General features: G+C 40.6%; 1 protein-coding gene across 2 annotated transcripts in view; it reads right to left on the bottom strand.

Moving 5' to 3' along the window:
- Positions 1-19,607, bottom strand: part of SIGIRR (single Ig and TIR domain containing) — a 38,293-nt gene that overhangs the window by 9,222 nt on the left and 9,464 nt on the right. For both annotated transcript variants that reach the window (XM_063117059.1, XM_063117058.1), the window contains exons 2-8: positions 17,581-17,907; positions 14,871-15,060; positions 13,885-14,015; positions 10,732-10,875; positions 10,105-10,248; positions 8,228-8,330; positions 7,219-7,369 (exon numbers count right to left, since the gene is read on the bottom strand). In XM_063117059.1, the coding sequence (XP_062973129.1) occupies positions 7,219-7,369; positions 8,228-8,330; positions 10,105-10,248; positions 10,732-10,875; positions 13,885-14,015; positions 14,871-15,060; positions 17,581-17,907 (1,190 nt within the window). The remainder of the gene's footprint in view (positions 1-7,218; positions 7,370-8,227; positions 8,331-10,104; positions 10,249-10,731; positions 10,876-13,884; positions 14,016-14,870; positions 15,061-17,580; positions 17,908-19,607) is intronic.

The following is a 19,607-nucleotide window of genomic DNA, read 5'->3' on the forward strand; positions in this document are numbered from 1 at the left end:
AGGGCCTCCACAGATTCCTTTCCCAGGCCTGCTATTTCCTGACCATCTGACCTTATTGTGATGCAAGCCCAGCCTCACACAATCCTCTTGATTATATTATTCCTTTGCAACCCAGGTCATTGCCCAAAAAACCTAAGTTCTGTGAAAACCTGGGAAATTGAATAGGTTACACACAGGAAGTCATTCCATAAAATTATAGGGAAATATTTGTAATAATAATATTCAGAGCATATACCTCTGTAGGAGAAAGTGACATATAAAAGCCATTAAAATGTAGTTTTGAGATACGTACAGGGAACTGCCTGCACTCTTGAGATAAAGGGGCATAGATGACAGTTCTTGCAATGCTTTACTAACATTTTAGATACAGAGAAGCACAATATTCCTTCCGGTATGTGATCCATTCTTTGTTTTTGTTGTTACTTCACTCCAGCCTAAATGACTGACAGTGTGGCTTCCCTTGAAAACAGCAAGTTTGACAGATCTACCTACATACAATTTTGTATTGGCCATAGACTATAAGAAATACAATTGTATAAGTATACAGCATTAACACTTTAAATAAAAACAGCAGGAGTTCATAAAATTGAAACATAATTAATAAAAACTTCAGCAGGAAATTAAGTCATCACGTCATCACACAATCTGTAGTCCAAATGCAGAAGCATCCAAAAATATGTGGTTGCTTTTGGCCTAGTTAATACAATTTGCTAACAAGTAATCAATTGCTTCAAAGCCTGACCATGAGAACATCCTTCCAGAAACTGATGGGGAAACTTAGAACAAGTTTCCTCAGATATTGAACATTTTAACAATGGATTGCATCTTCCATAGAACGTTCGCCAAATAAAACAGAATGGGAAGCAAAAGGGACATTATTTTTGCATCACCCATCAATAATAACAAATTGCATACACTGTATTCTGAGCAACATGAAAGCCTTCCTACTAGTGAAATTAGATGATCCACTAGATATGATTTAATATGTTTATACTTAAAATTAACATGCTATGGACTAATTTCAGGGCTGGAAACCAAAAACAAAAGTCATTCTGTATAAAGAAGTCACAAAAACTTTTCTTTAAGTCACATTTTGCATCAGTTTCAATTCTTATTAGAAAAATATTCAGCTGAAAAACCATGTGTGTATGTATGTATATTATATATAACTTTTGTGATGAAGTATTTGAACTGAACAAACTGTCCCTTGACTTTTTAAGATGACCGATTTTGGGTTATCCTGACTCAGGGAGCTATTAGAGTTTAATCCAGTACATAAGCAGACAAGTATGCACTTTTGCTTTAAGGATTGAAACTCCCATTTCTGTTCTGAGAAATGCGGTTAGTGTATTTGATGGAGTTCCAATAATGCCTTAATAGCTCTTCTGATGGCATTCCAAATGGGAGAAAGACCACCACCCTGATCTCAGATCCAAAGAGCAATGGCAGAATGAAATTAAAATTTAACAGTTTTATAATTAGCAACACTTACATACCTCCATATACATGCCAAGAATTTCAATTAGTTGCTCTTTTATTTAAACAGAATTTAAGTAGAGCTGGAATATATAGAATTGGAAATAACAATTTAATGTAGCAATACGTTTTTCACAAGTTCAAGAGGCTGATTGTCAATATACAATTTGAGGTGGCTTGGTCTATGGCCGAAGGCAATGATTTAAGTTTATACTTAAGAAGCTCTTACAGCAAAACATACTCAAAGATGCTAACAAGCTGTTTACTCTTCTCTGGGAATGAGATCGTATTCTTAGTGCAGAAACCCTGGATAGCTTTCTCCTGGCGATCATAACTGGAAAGTAGTGGTTCTCTTTTAATTTAGAGTTTCCATTATTTATGAAGAAGTTGAAATGGAAAGGAACCAATATACAATCCTGCTTAAAAGTGGTGGACATAGGAACACAGTTAGGTATCCAGAAAAAGAAGATTTAGCTTTTGAATTTGAGTATAACATTTCTTACCACTGACTTCTAACTGCTTGTAATCTGCCCAGAGAATGTCTGTTATTGGGCATCTTGAAAATATAATTAATAAATAAATACAAAAATGAACAAACGGCAGTCAATGTTAGTGTTATAAAGTTTCTCCCATGTGTGCTTCAACAGATGGAAGCACAGGCAATTTTAAAGTCAACCAAAACTGCAAACAGCTTCTTATTTCTGTTAACATACGTGACTTAAATGGCCAAGCAAAAAAATCGCTGTCTAGTATTGAACAGCCCGCTTTAAAAGCCAGCTTGTTCTCCAACAATCTCATGCAATATAGCCCATTCTTCACACTTAAACAGGAGGTATTTCACATGTAATTTTCTATGATATCCATCAGATTGATCGATCTATAATTTGCAAGTCCCCTTTCTTGAAAACTGGGAACATTGTGCTCAGATTCTATCCCGACGGAATACAGCCTGTAATATTTATTGAATCAAAGAATTTAGCACTGACAGAAATCCTCCACTGGATATTACTTAAATAGTGCTCTTGGTATAAACTCCTCTTCTAGTGACTTATTCTGGAGAGAGCTGTTGCAGCAGATTTTTAATCTCTGAATAAGAAACAAGTAGTCAAGGATCACATAGAGCTCAGGACTGATATGGTTCTATATGAACAGCAACAGTCTCATTAAAAACTTAATGGGCATAACCACCACTGCTGTTGGGCTTACACAACTGACGTAGCAATAGCATAAGCTACCTCTAACGCAACGACAGTTGTGTTTGCTGCCGTGACGGGTTTTCCGTTCCTCCCTTTTTGTTTTAGAGATTTGGATAAATGAAACATTAGTGCACATATGGTTTTGATTTACTTATTTCTAGAAGGCATTGTCAAAGCTGTTTTTACCCATCGTACTTTCTTTTATGCTCTTTTGGGGGTGGGGTGAGGAGAAGACTACGTAAACCCTTTAGCACTTCATCTGAAGGGGATCTGTTTTTACTTTCCAAGCCACCTTTGATAATGTTGTGCAGGATTCTTGCTGTGAAAACCCTTCTTTCTCAGTTACCTTTTGAAGCTTATTACCAGCAAAAAGCTTTGGTCTAAGTTGAAAGAAATGACATCTGGCCAAGGTAAAGGTGAGAGGGAGGGAAAAATCAGAACAAGAGGTTTAGGGTTTTGAAGAGCTAAAATAGCTGTCGAAAAAACTAGAGCCTGCCAGAGTAAGTGGAGGCTCGATTTTTCAAACATACACTCATTTCTCCAACGTCAACTAATTATATTACATGAATTTGTGGATGCAGCAGTGCAAATCCATAATAGGAGAGCCACAACAATGTCACGGGTTCTCCTATATAGCAGCCCCCTATATGGGTTCACAATACGGCACAGAATTTAAGAATCTAGAACTGCAGTTCTATGCCTGTCTACCCAGTAGTAGACTAACTTCCAGGAAAGTGTATACAGGATTGCAGCACCGGTTTCCATTCTTATTTAATTTATTTATTTAAGGGCACAAACCCCTCCCAAATCTTTATGACTGCAGAAAAAGATTGAGGGGGGTGCAACTGGTGTCTTCTGAAGGTTTATAATCCCAAAAGCAATTGTAGGATACCAGAGATCAAGATGTAATAATTATTGTGACTTTTAATGGTTTCTTTCTTTTCCTATGGCTCCTATACCCTGTTGCACTGCTGATGCTTCCCCTTCTTCCTTGTTGTCTTTGACAAGATAATCAGTGTGTGTGTGTGTGTGTGTGTGTGTGTGAGAGAGAGAGAGAGAGAGAGAGAGAGAGAGAGAGAGAGAGAGAGAGAGAGAGAGAGAGAGATCAGTTACACAAATCAAGTAGGTTTATGAAAGAGGCAAGGACTAAATAATTTGAATACATAATTTGGATTTTGTTTTCAAATGAATACATGAATGAACACTAAACAATGCCATTAGTGTTACAATTTACCTGCAATAGATATGCCTGGGGGGCAAACAATGTGGTGGGGCGGGGAGCTATAAAATTTACACAAAGAACATTTTCAACAGTAATGTATTAAAATTGTTTGACTATTTTGATGTGTCTTATATTTTATGATTGTCAATGTAAAGAGCCTTGTGAGGACTATGCCCTAAAAAGGCAACTTATAATTACTTACTTTTTTAATGTAAGTTTTGTTGTTTTAAAGGTTTATTATTTATTTATTTCATTTCTATACCACCTAATAGCTGAAGCTCTCTGGGCAGTTTACAAAAGTTCTAAAAGTTGTCATGGTTCTTTGGCAAAACAGTCTGATGTCTTTTCCCACATCCACTTTTTACAATGGGGTGACCCGTGTTCCTCTAAATTCTCATAGCACTTGTTATACCTGTGAAAAGCCAGTTCAGTCATCAAGAAGTGCTTCCTTTTGTTGTTGTTTTTACAGTGTAGAACAGCCTTTCTCAACCTGGGGCGCTCCAGATGTGTTGGACTACAACTCCCAGAATGCCCCAGCCAGCAGAGATGCAGTCCAACACATCTGGAGTGCCCCAGGTTGAGAACCACTGCTGTAGAATCTTGTGACACTCTTGACATGTGTGTGCAGGGGAGGGGGGCAATGCTTTTTCTGCAAGCAGTGCCATGCTGATTTTAAAACATTCTACATGGGCTTTTTGAATCTCACTTCCAGAGCGTGGAATCTTATGAGAGGTTAGATACTGAAATGGCAGAGCCTGTTATGCATTCATGGCCTATCCCTGCTCTTATTCAGTGTTCTGTGACTGTTTCTTCTCCCACCAATTCTAATTGAAATTCCCAGTCATCACACAGTGTGGTGTGACTGATTGCAATTACTTTTCTACATCCCCCACCCCAGTTTGCTCTGGAAGGTATGACCTGCCCCAGAATATAAAGCTATGCTGTTTTCAGTCTCTGTCCCTGACTCCTCTTGCTTGTGTAGGTAGGCTTGAAGGAAGCAGAAATTGCACCACCCCCAAAGCTGATTGGTTCTGTCATCTGCACAGGACACAAGACCTGACCTCCTGATAAATTCAGTTGTGGGATTTGAAATCAAAGTGTGTGGGGGGGGGGGCCTGTGGCCTCAGTTGCATAAATCAGAAAGACAAAGGAGAGTAATCAGTCTCCCTGGCCATAAGAGAGAGATCTGAATGGCCAGTTTTTATACAAAGGCCATGCATAGGAAAATTAAAGAGACATTTACAATGCAGGTTGCCTAATGAAGGCTTGCCCAACCTGGTGCCTTCCAGATATTTTGGACTACAACTCTCATTAGTCCCAGCCAGCATGGCCAATGGTAAAAGATCAAGTATGGGAGAACCAAAACTCAAATAACGTGCTCTCCAACATTTCATTTGCACCAATTTTGTGGGGGGAAATAATGCTACTTCCCAGTAAACTAACATCTCAGTGATGTTGGAAAGAGCATTACGAATTTGGAAGAATGGAGTCCTAGTGTAGTTACAAGAAGAAGAAGAAACTAGTACAAGTTCAGACTTTACCAAACTTAATATCCTTACATCAAGAAAAAAAATGCCCGACCCTCTTGGATTGTAACCCAGCCCATCATACAATCTGGTGCTGAGACAAATCAAAGATTACTACACAGGAAGCATTATACAGACACTTTCCTTCCTGAGCTAGGAGACCTCTTATTGCTGACGGAGGGGGGGAAAAGCAGACATGTTTTTGCCTAATGAATACAGATGGTTTGAAGAACTTCAGCCTGTACTGGAGGCAGCAAACGTGTTAATACTTTCCCTAGAACTTGCATGCACATCCCAAGAGAGGTCTGGATCCCACTTTGAGAGCAACAGCTAAAGTAGTCCTAATGTGCAAGTATGAGTCAAAAGCAGGTTACTGTCCATTTTATCACCCACTTGAAAACAGAAATAACTCTAAATCAGAAGTCTCTAAACTGCTAGAATGCTCCCCTGTAAATTCCCACTTTAGGGGAAGTTTTTTCATCTTCTCCAGTTTATAACTTCCTCCTCCCTTTGTCCAGTCCTTGCATTAAAAATTCTCTCTGGGTGAAGCGAAGGCTATACTACCAATTCTCATTTCTCACGTTCTGGTGCCTCCCTGTGGCTTTCCAATAGCTTCTTGAAAGCCAAACTGTTACAACAGAACTCTACTTTCTCATCTACATTTTCTGCAATGCTTAGGGCCAGTTCACATTTGCTCATGGCCTCCACGCAAGAGTTTTGGGAGTACACAGGGTTGCTTACTTTCAGGACATGTTCCTCTAAAGCAGGGACAATGAACCTCCAAATTGCAAAGGTTCCCCACCCACTCTGTGGAGTCTTTGGCTCCCTCTCTGGGCTCCAACCAATCCTTTCCCAAGCCCAGCTCCTGGGGAGGGGAACCCACCCACTCACCCCGGTTACCTCTGATCATTGATTCCAGAGAGATTTCCCTTACTTAGCATGCCATACATCCTCCCAATTGGGAAGGGACGCAGCGTGTTAAGTGCCTTCGCCCACTGGGGAGAATGTGGCACGGTCACGCTGCTTTGGTCAGTGCAGCTTTGCTGCGTGCAAGCTGTCGCTCAGCTGGGGAAAAGCCCATGTGCAGTGAAGCCATTCCCATCTGGCACTTCGCCCAGGGACCAGATGAAGTCAAGGGCAAACCCAAGCCCATCATGTCTGGGCGTGTGGCCAGGCCTCCTAAGCCCCCAATCATGCAGAATATATATGTTCCTGATATGAAGGTACCATTTCCATATTATAGATACATACTGGCAAATCTCTGGAGCTGACCAGATTCCCTAGCCGATAGGTAAGTAAAAGAAATAATAACCAATAGGAGGCCATGAGATGGTAGAAGAGCAGATTGACTGGGAAATTTCTACAACCTATTTGCATGCCAGAGATATCGGGCCTGTTCAGACAACACGCTAAGCCATAGTTAGGCCATTAACCCTTTTGCAGCAAGTGGTTAGTGAGCGTGTTTAAACCATGGTTATGTAGCCAGCATGGTTAGGAATGATTCACACGACAAGCTAAATCATGGTTCACACAACACGCTAATTCATAATGTTTAGCTCAAAATGCTGAAGCGCCATGGCTTAGCCTGTCGTCTGAACTGGGACATCTTATCGCTGGCCCCAAGGACCAGCAGAAGAACTTTGGTACATGCTGTTGCTAGATCAAGTAATTAAAGGGACGGGTCTTAGCCCGTTTCTGAAGAGAAGCGACTCTACAAATCTGTGCTTCATGCAAACCTTTAAGTACTTGCTATTGAGAAAAGGAACCAAAGCGACGAGCCTGTCATCCCACAATTTACCATGGAACCAGCACGCCATATCAGCAGGGTCACAGCACTCTTGTGCTGCTTCAGCAAATTAATGGCCGGATGTGTTATTTCCCGGTACTGGCTCTCAAAGGCAATGAAGATTGGCATCCGGGACAGTTCCAGCAGCCGCCAAAGACCTTCCCTGCAAAACCAAGACAACTGGTTTAGAGCCATAAGCAAACCTTGTTTCTCTACAGAACACTTCTTCATGGCCCAACCAAAGTGTAAGAAAGACCATGCACCTGATCCGGTCATCCAAAGTATTAATTTAAAGCTCCACTGGTTTTAGCAATGTCCAAACATTTCAGAAACTGGTTTGAAGCGTACAGACTTCAGATTCACTTTGAGATACATGAGAGTGATTTTGGATGCTCTGGATAAGAGGTACAGTAGCTCTGCCCAAAAGCCACAGCATTCAGGGCCTAATCTACACCAAGCAGGATATAGCACTACGAAAAGGGTATGAAAGCGGTATATGGTATGTGTCAATGGGCCCCAAGAGTTGTCAGCGCAGTTCAATACCGCTATAAAGCAGTAGTGTGGCTCCTGCCTTTTATATACTGCTTTTATACAGCTTATAATGCAATATCCTGCTTGGTGTAGATTAAGCCCAGGTGTTACATAGTTTGGAGGATCAAGAATGTTCCATAAGCATACACAGCATACACAGTTTAATATAACGCTTAAGGTTTGACAAACCATAGTTTTCCATGAGATCGAAACCAGAATACTGTTTTGAGCAATCCCTCCAAACCCAGATTGCAAATCAAGATCAATCTATGCTTTTGAATCTGGGATTGGGAAGATCACTCAGACCACAGTTTGCTACTTCAGTTGTCACAGGAAAACGTGGTTTGACAAACGAGAAAGTATTCTATTAAGCAATGTAGGCAATGGGAGAAGGGAGAGGGGGTGCGTACAGAGACCATTCCAGATCCTACAGATCATGGTTTGGAGAATCAGAGAACTTGCCTCTCTTGCTTGCTGGACCCCTAGTTACCTAAAATTACTGCTGCACCAATCTTGTTCCAAGTATGCATTAGAGAGAACCACAATGAGGCGTCGGCACCGGCTGACATTCATAATCAGATCTGCAGAAGGTTCTGAAAAAGAGAAGGAAAATACAGACTCTTTTTTGAGGAGGCCCAGCACCATCCCATTATTTCAGGCCCATGAGTAACCGAAGTAACAGTAGCCCAGCCTCTTTAGGGTTTCACCATCCCTCAGATGATGCTATTTGCTTTGAATGAAATGGGTGCCGGTGGCTTCCACAAGGCACCAAATGTCAGAATACTTTAACATTATGATTAAGAGTACATTCATACACTGGGGTTTTGATTACTGAATATACTGTATATAGCAAAGTATACATATAATTTATCTCAGCTGGTGGCTGGCTTACTAGGTTCATCCCATTTCCATAGCACTACTCAGTATACTCTCAAAAAGACCATACAATTACGGAGAAATGCCAATTTTGCACTGCACTGTGGAGTCCTCTTGTTTAACTAGCACTGTCTATTGTTCATATAACCACGGTTGTACCTCCTCATTTGCAGAACTTTCTCCCTCTCACTCCTGCCATGATCAGTTCATGCTTTCAGATTGCCACAGTCTACTTCTGGTACAGTCTGCTGTGTGTATGCCCATGTAAGAATGCACAGGAAGCAGAGTGTCAATCAGATTGATATGGAAGAACTGCATTTTGTACACAGCTGTTTGCATTTCCATGTATACCAGCACTGCATACGCCCCGCAAAAGACTTTTAAGCAAATGCAGTTGAAAAATAGAACCCCCAAAGAGTGTAAAGACTTCTAACCCAGATGTACTGCTAGCCCAAAACAGGGTTTCTCCTATAAGTTGGCAGAGTGTCTGGGACACCCTGAGCATTTTGGAGTAAGAACAAACAAATTGTTTGTAAAAAATAAATAAATCACCAAGCCTAAGAAATAAGAGTGTGATAACTTGGGAGTCACAGGGAAAGGCAGGAAATCAGCAAAAAGAACAATTCATTTGCGCCTTTTCTGCAAAAGGCATATCTGTGAGGTCATGCAAGGCAAGTGGTATATCAGGCAGCACACTTTGAATACTTGCAGATAGAGTATTCATGAGAAAAAACAGATTGTGGAAACATTAAGGTCAGTAAGCAGATGGCACCCCCAAGTCCCCTGGTGATAAAGTGGAATCCATTGTTTGTTGTGACACAGAAAGCCTGTCTAAAACACTCCGTTTCTACTTCACACAGCCTTAATGTTACTGCTGTTTACAATACGAGGTATTTTAAGAAAAATTTTGCAGACACCTTTCTACTGCCTCATTTCAGATATCCCACCGCATGTTTACAGCATTTGAAAATCAGTGCACATGTTTAACTGGGGTACATTGTTGAGATGCACAATTGTGACCTGAATGGGCACACCAACTTGCATTCTGTTATCAATGAGAGATAGCATGGTGTTGTATGTTATATATTTCCTGGAAGCCTTGAAAAAGGGTTCAGGTGTTGAGCTGGTAAGCTCATCCCTGGAACGCAGAATGCTGTCCTGAAGGTGTAGATCAACTTTCATCTTGTAGATTCGATTTTTAATGGAAGCTTTGTGTTTTGTATTTACAACATCCCATTTGAAAATAGGTGCAAAGGTTGAGCTGGAATTCTAAAATAAAATGTAGCATCCTGAAAGTGGGTACCAAATGTCACTCTGATATTCAATGAAGTTACCCTATTACAGACATACTGCTGAATGGGCAAGTTAAACCAATGATTCCTCTTAGTCAGCCAAGTAATTAATTTCTGATTATTAATCCATAGCCTGAATTCAATAGCAAGTCTGACTGTCTAGGTAAATATTAAGAGAGGTGTTAGATCAATTCTTTACCTGAGTTGGGCAGAATATCTTTATCATCTAAGAAGAGCTTGTATCCATGACGATTCTCCAGCTGCGGCTTCACTATGAAGTTTGCAAATTTCCTGTCATCAGTTGAGTTAGCATAGGACACATAGGCATCATAGAGTTTTCCATCTGTTGAAAAAGTATCAAGAAGAGAAATTTAGAATAATATATTAGCTGTTTTTAAAAATAAAACAAAAAACAGGGCTGAGCAGCTAGAATAAGAGGGCCTACTTCTTGTAGAATTTCACAGTTGGGGTGGGACTGACCTTGAGATTTTAGCTTGGAATAACTGTGAAGGTAGATCCCATGAAAACAGATGAAATGGTGGATAAAATTAAACTACTTTTTTTTTTTTGCACTACAAAAATGCAAAAACACAGAAATAAAATAAACTGCACACACATCTCCTTTCTCTATCAAGAAGAGGCAGAATGCCACTTCAAGGCTAGTCCCTGACCACTTGCTGCTTTGGGGAAGCTACAGAAGACCATCAGCTTGGCTAGAGGGCCAGGATTCTACCATGCAACCCTGCTCCCTTCAACATGTTCTCAAAATGTTAAAACACTGAATCAATAGGAGGAGAGACAGCCAACGCTCCACCCCAAGCTGTACCATTGATCTCAGGTTCTCCATAATGGTTCCGGTACCAGAGCAGCACATTCAGACGGCACTTCACATACATCACAGCGATTAATAGCACCAGGGCCACAATGACAAGTGCAGCTATCACGGCACCCAAGTGGCCAGCAGTCTCGGCTGTAATGGGAAAAGGCATTTAAAATAGCATTAATGAAACACAATCATGTATGTAATACAGGAGTACAGAAAAGAGGAAGAGGAGTTGGGTTCTTTGACCTCAAAACAATACCATTATTATTATTACTATTATCATCATCATCAACAATGTGCATTTATGTCATTAGTGAACAAAGAGCAGTAATCAGGAGCTTAACGTATCTATCATAACAAGCAACTATGGTGATGAGGGGATGAGCAGAAGCTAAAAAGCTAAGAGACAAAATTGTTCTACTTCGTAAAACTCCCCATTCGTAAGATACAGAGGCAGAAATAAATCAAAGACCTTGGGCCTAAAGATGCACATGAACAAAATTATTCACATACTTCAGTTTTGCAGTCTCTTCAGGTGTGCACATGGGCACCTTCATGTAGGGTTTGGTTTTGGGTTTTTTTTTGCACAACGGTCTGGGAAGATGCTATTTAATTGGGCCATTTGCAGAATTTTGTCTTTGTTTTTTTAAGTAAACCGAGGTTCCGATCTCTAGATTGCTCCATCAACCTAAGGAGCTTCCAGAGTAATGGAGGATTTTCACTGTTTGGCATATCAAAAGGCAGCAGAAAAAAACACCGCCTAGATGGAGCCAAGCACTCATTTAATTTGGAGTAGAATAGTTTGAGCCTGTGACTAATACAAGAGCTCAGGAAATTTTCCACTGTCTACTGGTGCCATCATGTGGTAATTTTTTGCCATCACAAGATTGCTTTTGCAAACAGCCTTTAAAGCCAGCACCGTCTCACTTGTCAGGCCTGAGTTTCACTTTCCTGCTACATGGCCATAAACCAGGTAAATCTAACTCAGAGCCTTTAGTCGCCTTACTTCAATTAGATCATAGGCATCTTTTATGGATAAATACAACCAGGTCAGGCAGGCTCAATGAAGTCTCTTGAATTTCAAGACAAAACATGGTAGCTTAATTTAAAAAGGAAGAACCGACAGAGCTAGAGCATTAAAGCAATCTCTGCAGTTAAATTATAGATTGTCAGTCAGTCATACATGGGCTAGGCATGTTATCTTGAGTAACAAAGCGAAAACAGTCTGATTTCTTCAGAGAACAGTTTAAGTCTTGCTTCCCCCTGAGAGAAGGAAAGTCTGGCTGAGATACCCAGCTCCTAAACCTTTTAGAGGGTCATGCAACACTTCTGCATTTTGAAGTCATACAAGTTCCAAGCTGTATTCTTCCCAAAAGAAGACTTTGCCATTGCAAAGCTTCCACTATTCAGTACACTTTTGATATTATGAATAGCTAAATGTAGGCTGAGTTAGGAGCTGAGAGAAGAGCGAAGCTGTCATCCCATCAACTCACTATGGGTCAAACTCTGGGCAACTCCACGCAACTCACAACCTCAACAGATCAAATGCATTGGGTTTGCATGTACATTGGCTTTAAGAAAGTTGTTTCCTTTACATGCACATGCTCACCTGTGCCATTCTAGGAAACATCTGAACAAACGAGAGAATTAGTGATACAGAGTGCATGGCTGCTGCTGAAAAAGCAGCATCTTCACATCACCTCCTCCCCTCTCCCCTGATAATGACTAATAAAAGAAAATGACCTGGTTCAGAAGTTGCAACAACCCAAACAAACCATGAGTTATTGTGAATGAGCTGGAATGAGGTATACTGTGCGTTTAACCATGAGTTACAAGCCTGGGATGCTCCTCCTCCAATAACCTACAATTTCAGGTTCACTCATGCTGTTAAATAACTCAGGGAAGCAATGTTACTGGGTTATTTATCACAGCAGGAGCCGGCATGCTTGCTCACTCCTGAAAAACCCATGATTGGTTTAAGTGTGGGTTGTTTATTGTCCAAATTGGGCCAGTGTGTAGCAGAGTGGGTTGGGGAGATTCAACACCATGATGTCGTATTACATGAGGAGGTGACAAGGACCTGCTCTTTTGGGCAACATCCAGAAGTTCTCCACATTGTCTACTTCTGCTCGCAGAGGAAGCAAGGTAATGAGATGGTTCCATGTAAGAATATTCTTATTCAGGGGTAGGCAAAAAGTAGATCACCAGATGTTTTGGACCAACTCCCAGTATTCCTGACCATTGGCCATGTTGGCAAGGGACTTCTGGGAGTTGTAGTCCAAAACATCTGGGGATCTACCTTCTGCTCACCCATTTTAATCATCTCTGGGGAGTCAAAGAGGATCTCACCAGGTTTCCTCCAGCTATTTGGAAGGCTCATACTCTAGTGAAATTACCATCTCTTCTCTATTGAAATCTTTCTCACCAGAGCTAAGTTAGATGAGATGCTTAAACACAGAGCTGCCATCAAAAATGGCAACCACGGGTCTCCTCCCCTCTCTCCCGTAACAACTAGCAGAACTTACCTATATCCTGATGCCATGATGTTCTGTTTCTCCTCACCCTTCCTCCATATCATTGGCGGCAGAATGTCATGATGTCAGGATATATAGAGATCTATGTCACGTTCTATTAGTTCTATTTTTGTGAACCGCCCAGAGAGCTTCGGCTATTGGGCGGTATAAAAATGTAATAAATAAATAAATAAATAAAATAAATAGTTGTAACAGAGCAAGATGTGGAAAGTAGACATGTAACTATTTTTGGTGGCAGCTAAGCATGTAGCATTGCTTCTAGTTTGACTCTCTGGTGGACAGGTTTGGCCTGAGCTTAGAATGCCTATATACTAAAGAAATATAATAGTGCCTGAAATAGGGGCATCTTGACAACAGTATATGTATTCATGCCAGTGATGGGGAACTTCTGTCCAGCTCTGGAAAAGAAAGTGATGTTTGGAGTGAATGCCATGTGGGTGCTTCCAGAGCAGACTGAGTGCTCTAAAGAAGTGTTATGTCAATCTTCAACCATTGTTTCAGAAATATTACTGGAATTTTCATCCATGTAGAATGCATTCAGTGACTGGAAAAATATATCTGAAGACTTTTAAAGAGACTATCCTTTTAAAAGGATGCCAACCCGCTCCAACATACACATTACCTGATTTTTGCAGTGTGAAAACTGCTCTGCTGTTTCTAACTAAGCAAGCAAACACTCCATAGTTTTCATCAGTAGTCACATTCACCTCCAATGTGCTGGAGACAAAAATCTCTGTTCTATTATCAGTGAACCTGAGGAACAAGAAAAATTGAGGTTAGCTTACTTCCATATTTTATTATTTTAGAAGAAAAGCAAAGACTGGGAATATCAATTACAGCTGGACTGAGAAGAAACTTAAAAGGGGTTTCGCCCTATGTCTCTTTTGGGTTTTACAAAACGCTAAGTACAAGGGAAAGGCTGTGAATGGGTAACAAACTATCCCATTTCAGTATCTAAACTCTCATAAGATTCTTTGGTCTGGCAATACCATTACTGTTTGAGCATGTCAGTTTTGGTAGCCTTTTCTTCCACAAAAGTGATTTTACACACACTAGTAGAAATTTGGGGCCTTGCCAAATCATCTTTTGTCTACTTTTTAAGTAGTGAACTGTAGTTGATTGGTTATCATGGGAAATCCTCATATCTTGAAAGTGCTTCTACTGAGGAATTATAGTAGCAATGTCCTATTGCTTTTAAAATAAAAACCGCCAACCCTTTGGGCAGGGGCAGCAGTGGGTACATATGGATTTTCTGTTTTGGATGTGACCACAAAATAGTTGCCATCAGGCATGCAGCTAATCACAAAATGTTGGGAGCTTTGCTGCTCTGTCTCAGAGTTTTTTCTCTGAGTATACGTATGCGAGAGAGACTGCACACACAAATGCAGACAACCCTCCCCCCAAAAGTCCACTCTTGTTGCCTCTCAGAAAGAGACATTCAAAGCCTCCCAAAGCCCTCTTAAAGACTAATTGTCTAGAAAGTCTGCCATTATTTTCACAAGATCTTTAGAGATTCAGAGACATTTTTAGTCTATTTTTCTCCCTGTTGTCTCTTGTTAATATAGCCAATTTAGCTTTCATCTCAATTTTACATAAAAGCCTTCTTACCACTGAGTAAGAGAAGCATGGGTCTCATTGTCTAACCACTGGTCATCTTTCATCCAGTGCATGTCAAGATCACAGTTCCTACTGTAGGGCAGCTGCACTGTGCAGTTCAGTGTTAACTGGCTTCCCAAAGCTTGCTCCAAAGTAAGATTGCTGGAGGGGGAGAGGAACTGGGGAAGCACACGGCAAAGATCTGTTGGAAGGGCAAAAGAGAGATTTTTAATGAGAGCACTGAACTTCCAGCTTGCATTCTGCAAATCCTATGCCAATTGTTCATACCTGGCTAAGACAACAGAAGTCAAGCTACTCTTGACTCTGTTATGCTGAATTCAAGCACAACCCCCCCACCCCCACCCCTTTATCTTGGCACAGTGGTTTAGCTGATGAGCCCTGCCTCCATTCCCCACTGATTGGAAATTAACAGAATTCACTGTGGATATTCTTGTGTATAATTCCCCCACCTTACAAGGCTGATTCTGCAGTTTTGGTTTGACTCGAAAAAATAAGGCAAAATTCAAAAGGGATTATAGTGAAAAAAACACAATGTCCAGATTCTCTTGAAAGCATTAAATTCACCACAATAAAGAAGTATCCAGGATATGTGTGTGTGTGTGTGTGTGTGTGTGTGTGCGTCAGAGTGCACATCTATATGTAGCAGTGCTAAATATGAGATCTGGCATTAATTATTAACTTTAAAGTACTGTCCTATTGGGCGTACCTTAATTATTCTCAATGCCTGTTCAGAGTCCAGCAGAGCGCTCTTTCCCATCTATTTTTCATGCTGACACAGGCTAATCCATCCACATTAAATTTATTTGGGGCTTCTGCACACTTCCAGGATTCTTTTTATGTAAAAGAATTTGTTTCCCATTGTGAAAAATATCAGAAGTCCAGAAGTATGTTGTAGAAGCAGATAGGCCATACTGCATTAAACAATGGAATACGCCTTAGATAGTTTTCTAATTTTCCTCTCTCCAGGTTCCTTTAAAGCCTCACCTATGCCCTCAAGTTCTTAAAAGGAGAACCTGGTAATCATTTTTTAAAAATGTGAAGATCTTGTGTTTGCTGAGAAGTCAAGGCAGTCCATAAGTACTTCAGGTCAGGTGGAAAGCATTGGCAATGTCTTACAAAACTGTGAAGGCTCAAACAATCCATGCTTAGTGGTAAGAGGAACACTGCAGCACATGTACAATGGTCAGGGTTGCCACTTCAGCCAGTAATGCTGTATAAACCCATATCCAATCATTGCTTTTATTTTAAATGTCTATATCCCCAGGCAAATCAAGATACCTTTCCAATTTCTTAAAGGAAACCAACCATCCTCATCTTAATAAATAAAAAATGCTTTAAAAACCTTATGCATGTCTCCTCAGAAGTAAGACACACTGTGTTCAATGGGGCATACTCCCAGGTATGGGTGTTTACTAAGATTGTAGCCAAAATGGTGCCTGTCCTTCCTCAGGCCATTTCAGGTGGATCCATATTTCTTACACCATAATGAAGTGCTCCATAAAGGCAGTTCATTCTAATTTAAATGTGCTACAGAAAATAATGTGGAAATGATGTCACGTTTATGTCTCCCAATTATTTATGTCTTTCATAAACAAAAATAATAATAAACTCTGCCTTTTCCCACAAACTTTTCTAACAATGCAGCTATTTCTTTCTAACTTGATCTGAAAGTAATTCTGAAGCAAGAGTGACTGACACATGGGGTGGGGAGAACTTAAAACAATAAGCACATAAGATATCAAGCATAAATATTCTTAATAATTCATTCTCATGAAGCAAGAGTAAAATGGAGGAGGTTTGTCTTGGCACTCTTCTCAGCAGCTTCAGTAACCTCAGTCCACATTTCAAGTTCCATCGCTCATTATTACAGAAAAATCTAAAGTCTTTCCCCACCTCCTAAGTTGAATCTGCAATAGTGAAGTGTTCTTCAGGGTGTTTTTCATTAGCATTGAATTGCAGCAATTAGACTGCAATCTGTTCTTACAGTTCTATATGTCATCCAAGGTACAATATAAAATCAATAAAAGGACTCAAACAACCATGTAAGTATGTGCCATTTTCTCACAGACAGAAAGATATCCACTTCTGTAATTCCCACACTTCAGCATACAGATAGGCTAGAACTAAATGCTGTGGCCAATGCATGCTTGCTGCCAAAAACAGCCATACTGCATCTCCTCCTTCTCTTTCCTCTGTTAAGTTTTAGTATGAAAAAACCACATGGCATAATATCGTCATGTTCCAAGTTCCCCCACCTTTGCAACAGCAGCCAAAACAATGGAGTAAGACAGGGAAATCTTCAACACAATGACATCACATCACACATTTTGCCTTACAAAACCTTGCACAAGAGCTAGGAAGTGTCAATACAGGACATCAACTTTCAGAAGCCACACATGGGCTGTAACATAATAGTTCCAATCACAGACATCAACTGACTGCATGATAAAAATGCAGCACCTAGACTGTCTTAGATCCCCAAAATCTATCTAGTGCTCAGTGAGAGACTAGTATTTGCTGATGTGGAGAAAGGGGGAAATAAACTCTGCCCTTTCATGTTAGATATTTCAGTTGTTCTGTGCTGATGAACCCAGAATTAGATATGCAAGTGACATGTCTTTAACACTATCAGTGCTCCGCCTCCTGAGATCAGACCAACAGGAAATCTCAGTGTTAAGGTTTCCCTACTTCTTTCACTTACCTGCCATGTCCAGCTGAACAGTGAAGGAAGCGTTTCTTTGACCATTCAAGTAGAGTGTGCAAGTGTAGTTGCCTGCATCGTTGGCATTTGGGTGTTCAAAGGTGAGGTACGCAGTTGTGTTCTGCAGTGTGCTATGCAGGTGGCCTGAAGTGGTGAGGTTAAGCAGGTTACAGTCTTTGCTCCACTGGATGTTAAAGTCAGATGTGGACTGAAGGAGCTGGAGGGTCTGATAATCCAAAGGGCAGAACAAATGATTAACAGACTCTTGGAGGGTCCAAATGGTGTGATTATAGAAGCGATCCGGATCCACACAGGATAAATTAGGGGCTGATGAAATGAACAAAAATAAGTTAGAAATAAAATGCACCAGTTAAACTGCAACTACTCCTATGGTCCATAACTCAACCACATTTCTTCAGCAAGCAGAGCACAAGCAACTCCAACAGCAGTCACACAATTCCATTGCCACAGGAGCCATCCAACGGTACGACAGTTTTCAATGGATGTGTTATAAAGAAGAGACACAAAGATTTATCATCCAGATAGACAGGGCCAGTAAAAAGTGTGATTCTAACTTCAACCGTAGGGACAAATAGTAAGAGGTTAATTGGCTATTCCACAGATAGTCCTTAAATAAAGCCATGATTTGGTCATCTAAGTCACAGTGATGTCATTAACTCTGTGGTCTTCTGCTATTATGCCTGCAAATACACAGACGCCACAAAATTGCCACAAGAGATGAGCTTAAGCAAGCACTATAGAAATAGAGAAGAGGAACAAACCTCAAATAGGCAACCAAACACCACTAGTGTAATATATACGTTAGTGATATTTTGCATTCGTTGTTCATTTAGACACCTGGAAGCTTTCTTGACAGATGCACACCAATTTTGACCACCTCTACTTGAATAACAGCGGGCATAAATATGTTACTCTGCCAAAGTTAATGCCATAATCCATGATTAAATGTGCTCTGTACTGGTGCCATATACACAGGGAACAGGAGCTCATTATGACTGATGTTCTACCAGCAGTGGTATTGGCTTTAATACATTAATCACAGCTAAAGTACCACTAACTACTGCGACGCTTTGTCAGGAAAATACTCCAAATAAAGCATAATTGCTTTACCAACAGCTGTTATTAAAGTCATGTTTATGATATCCAGCGGAGGCAAACAGAAAGGAAGGCTGATTATAATGGAGCACCAGCTAATTCCCATAAACCAAAACGGTACCCGAGTCTGCAATCCTATACATACTTGCTAGGGAACAGTAAGCCCCACTGAACTCATTGGGATTTGCATCCAGGTAATCCTGAATGTAGCCCATTCCTAGGCATCTTTTGTTGCTCTTGACAGCACAGTTAGGGCCTGAATTATTCTACCCACCGATAAAATAGTCCTAACTGATACACAGAACTAAATTTCATCACTCCACCCCCAATCCTTCTGTTCATAAACAATGAATGAAAACAAGCAAAACAGCAGCAAAACAATCAAACCCCATCACAGATCCAACGAAGCAAATTTCATGGCCATTACTATGACTGAGCTGGGCCACTCCTAGTATGTAAATATGTGACCTTTGCTGGCCAAACACTCCAGTACCTGATCAGGGAGAGGTTGCAGGAGGAAGTGCTGCTCCTTTTGCTTACATAAAGGAGTTGTTGAGCGTACACCCAACCTTGGGGTGGTGGGGAGGAGAGATGAGGGCAAACCGCAGACTTGATGACAGAGAGATGGATCCCAGGTCAAACTGCAACACTGAGATACAACCCAGGGTATTTGTCACAAAATCCTTTCTCAAATATTTCACATTGCAAAGCAAATGTCAATTTACAATTGGCTCAATCAGGCCACTCCCCCTTCAATCAGTTATTTTGTTTTTGGTTAGTACTTTTGGGATAATCACTCAAATTCTTGTACTGTTGCCTGAGGGGAAAATTCAGCATGTTTTCTATTCATTTAGGGACTTAGAACTTTTCTAAATGGAATGTACTGGATTACATCACTTGAGGGATGGGCA

Source organism: Elgaria multicarinata, chromosome 2, assembly GCF_023053635.1.
Source record: "Elgaria multicarinata webbii isolate HBS135686 ecotype San Diego chromosome 2, rElgMul1.1.pri, whole genome shotgun sequence".
Classification (NCBI taxonomy): domain Eukaryota; kingdom Metazoa; phylum Chordata; class Lepidosauria; order Squamata; family Anguidae; genus Elgaria; species Elgaria multicarinata.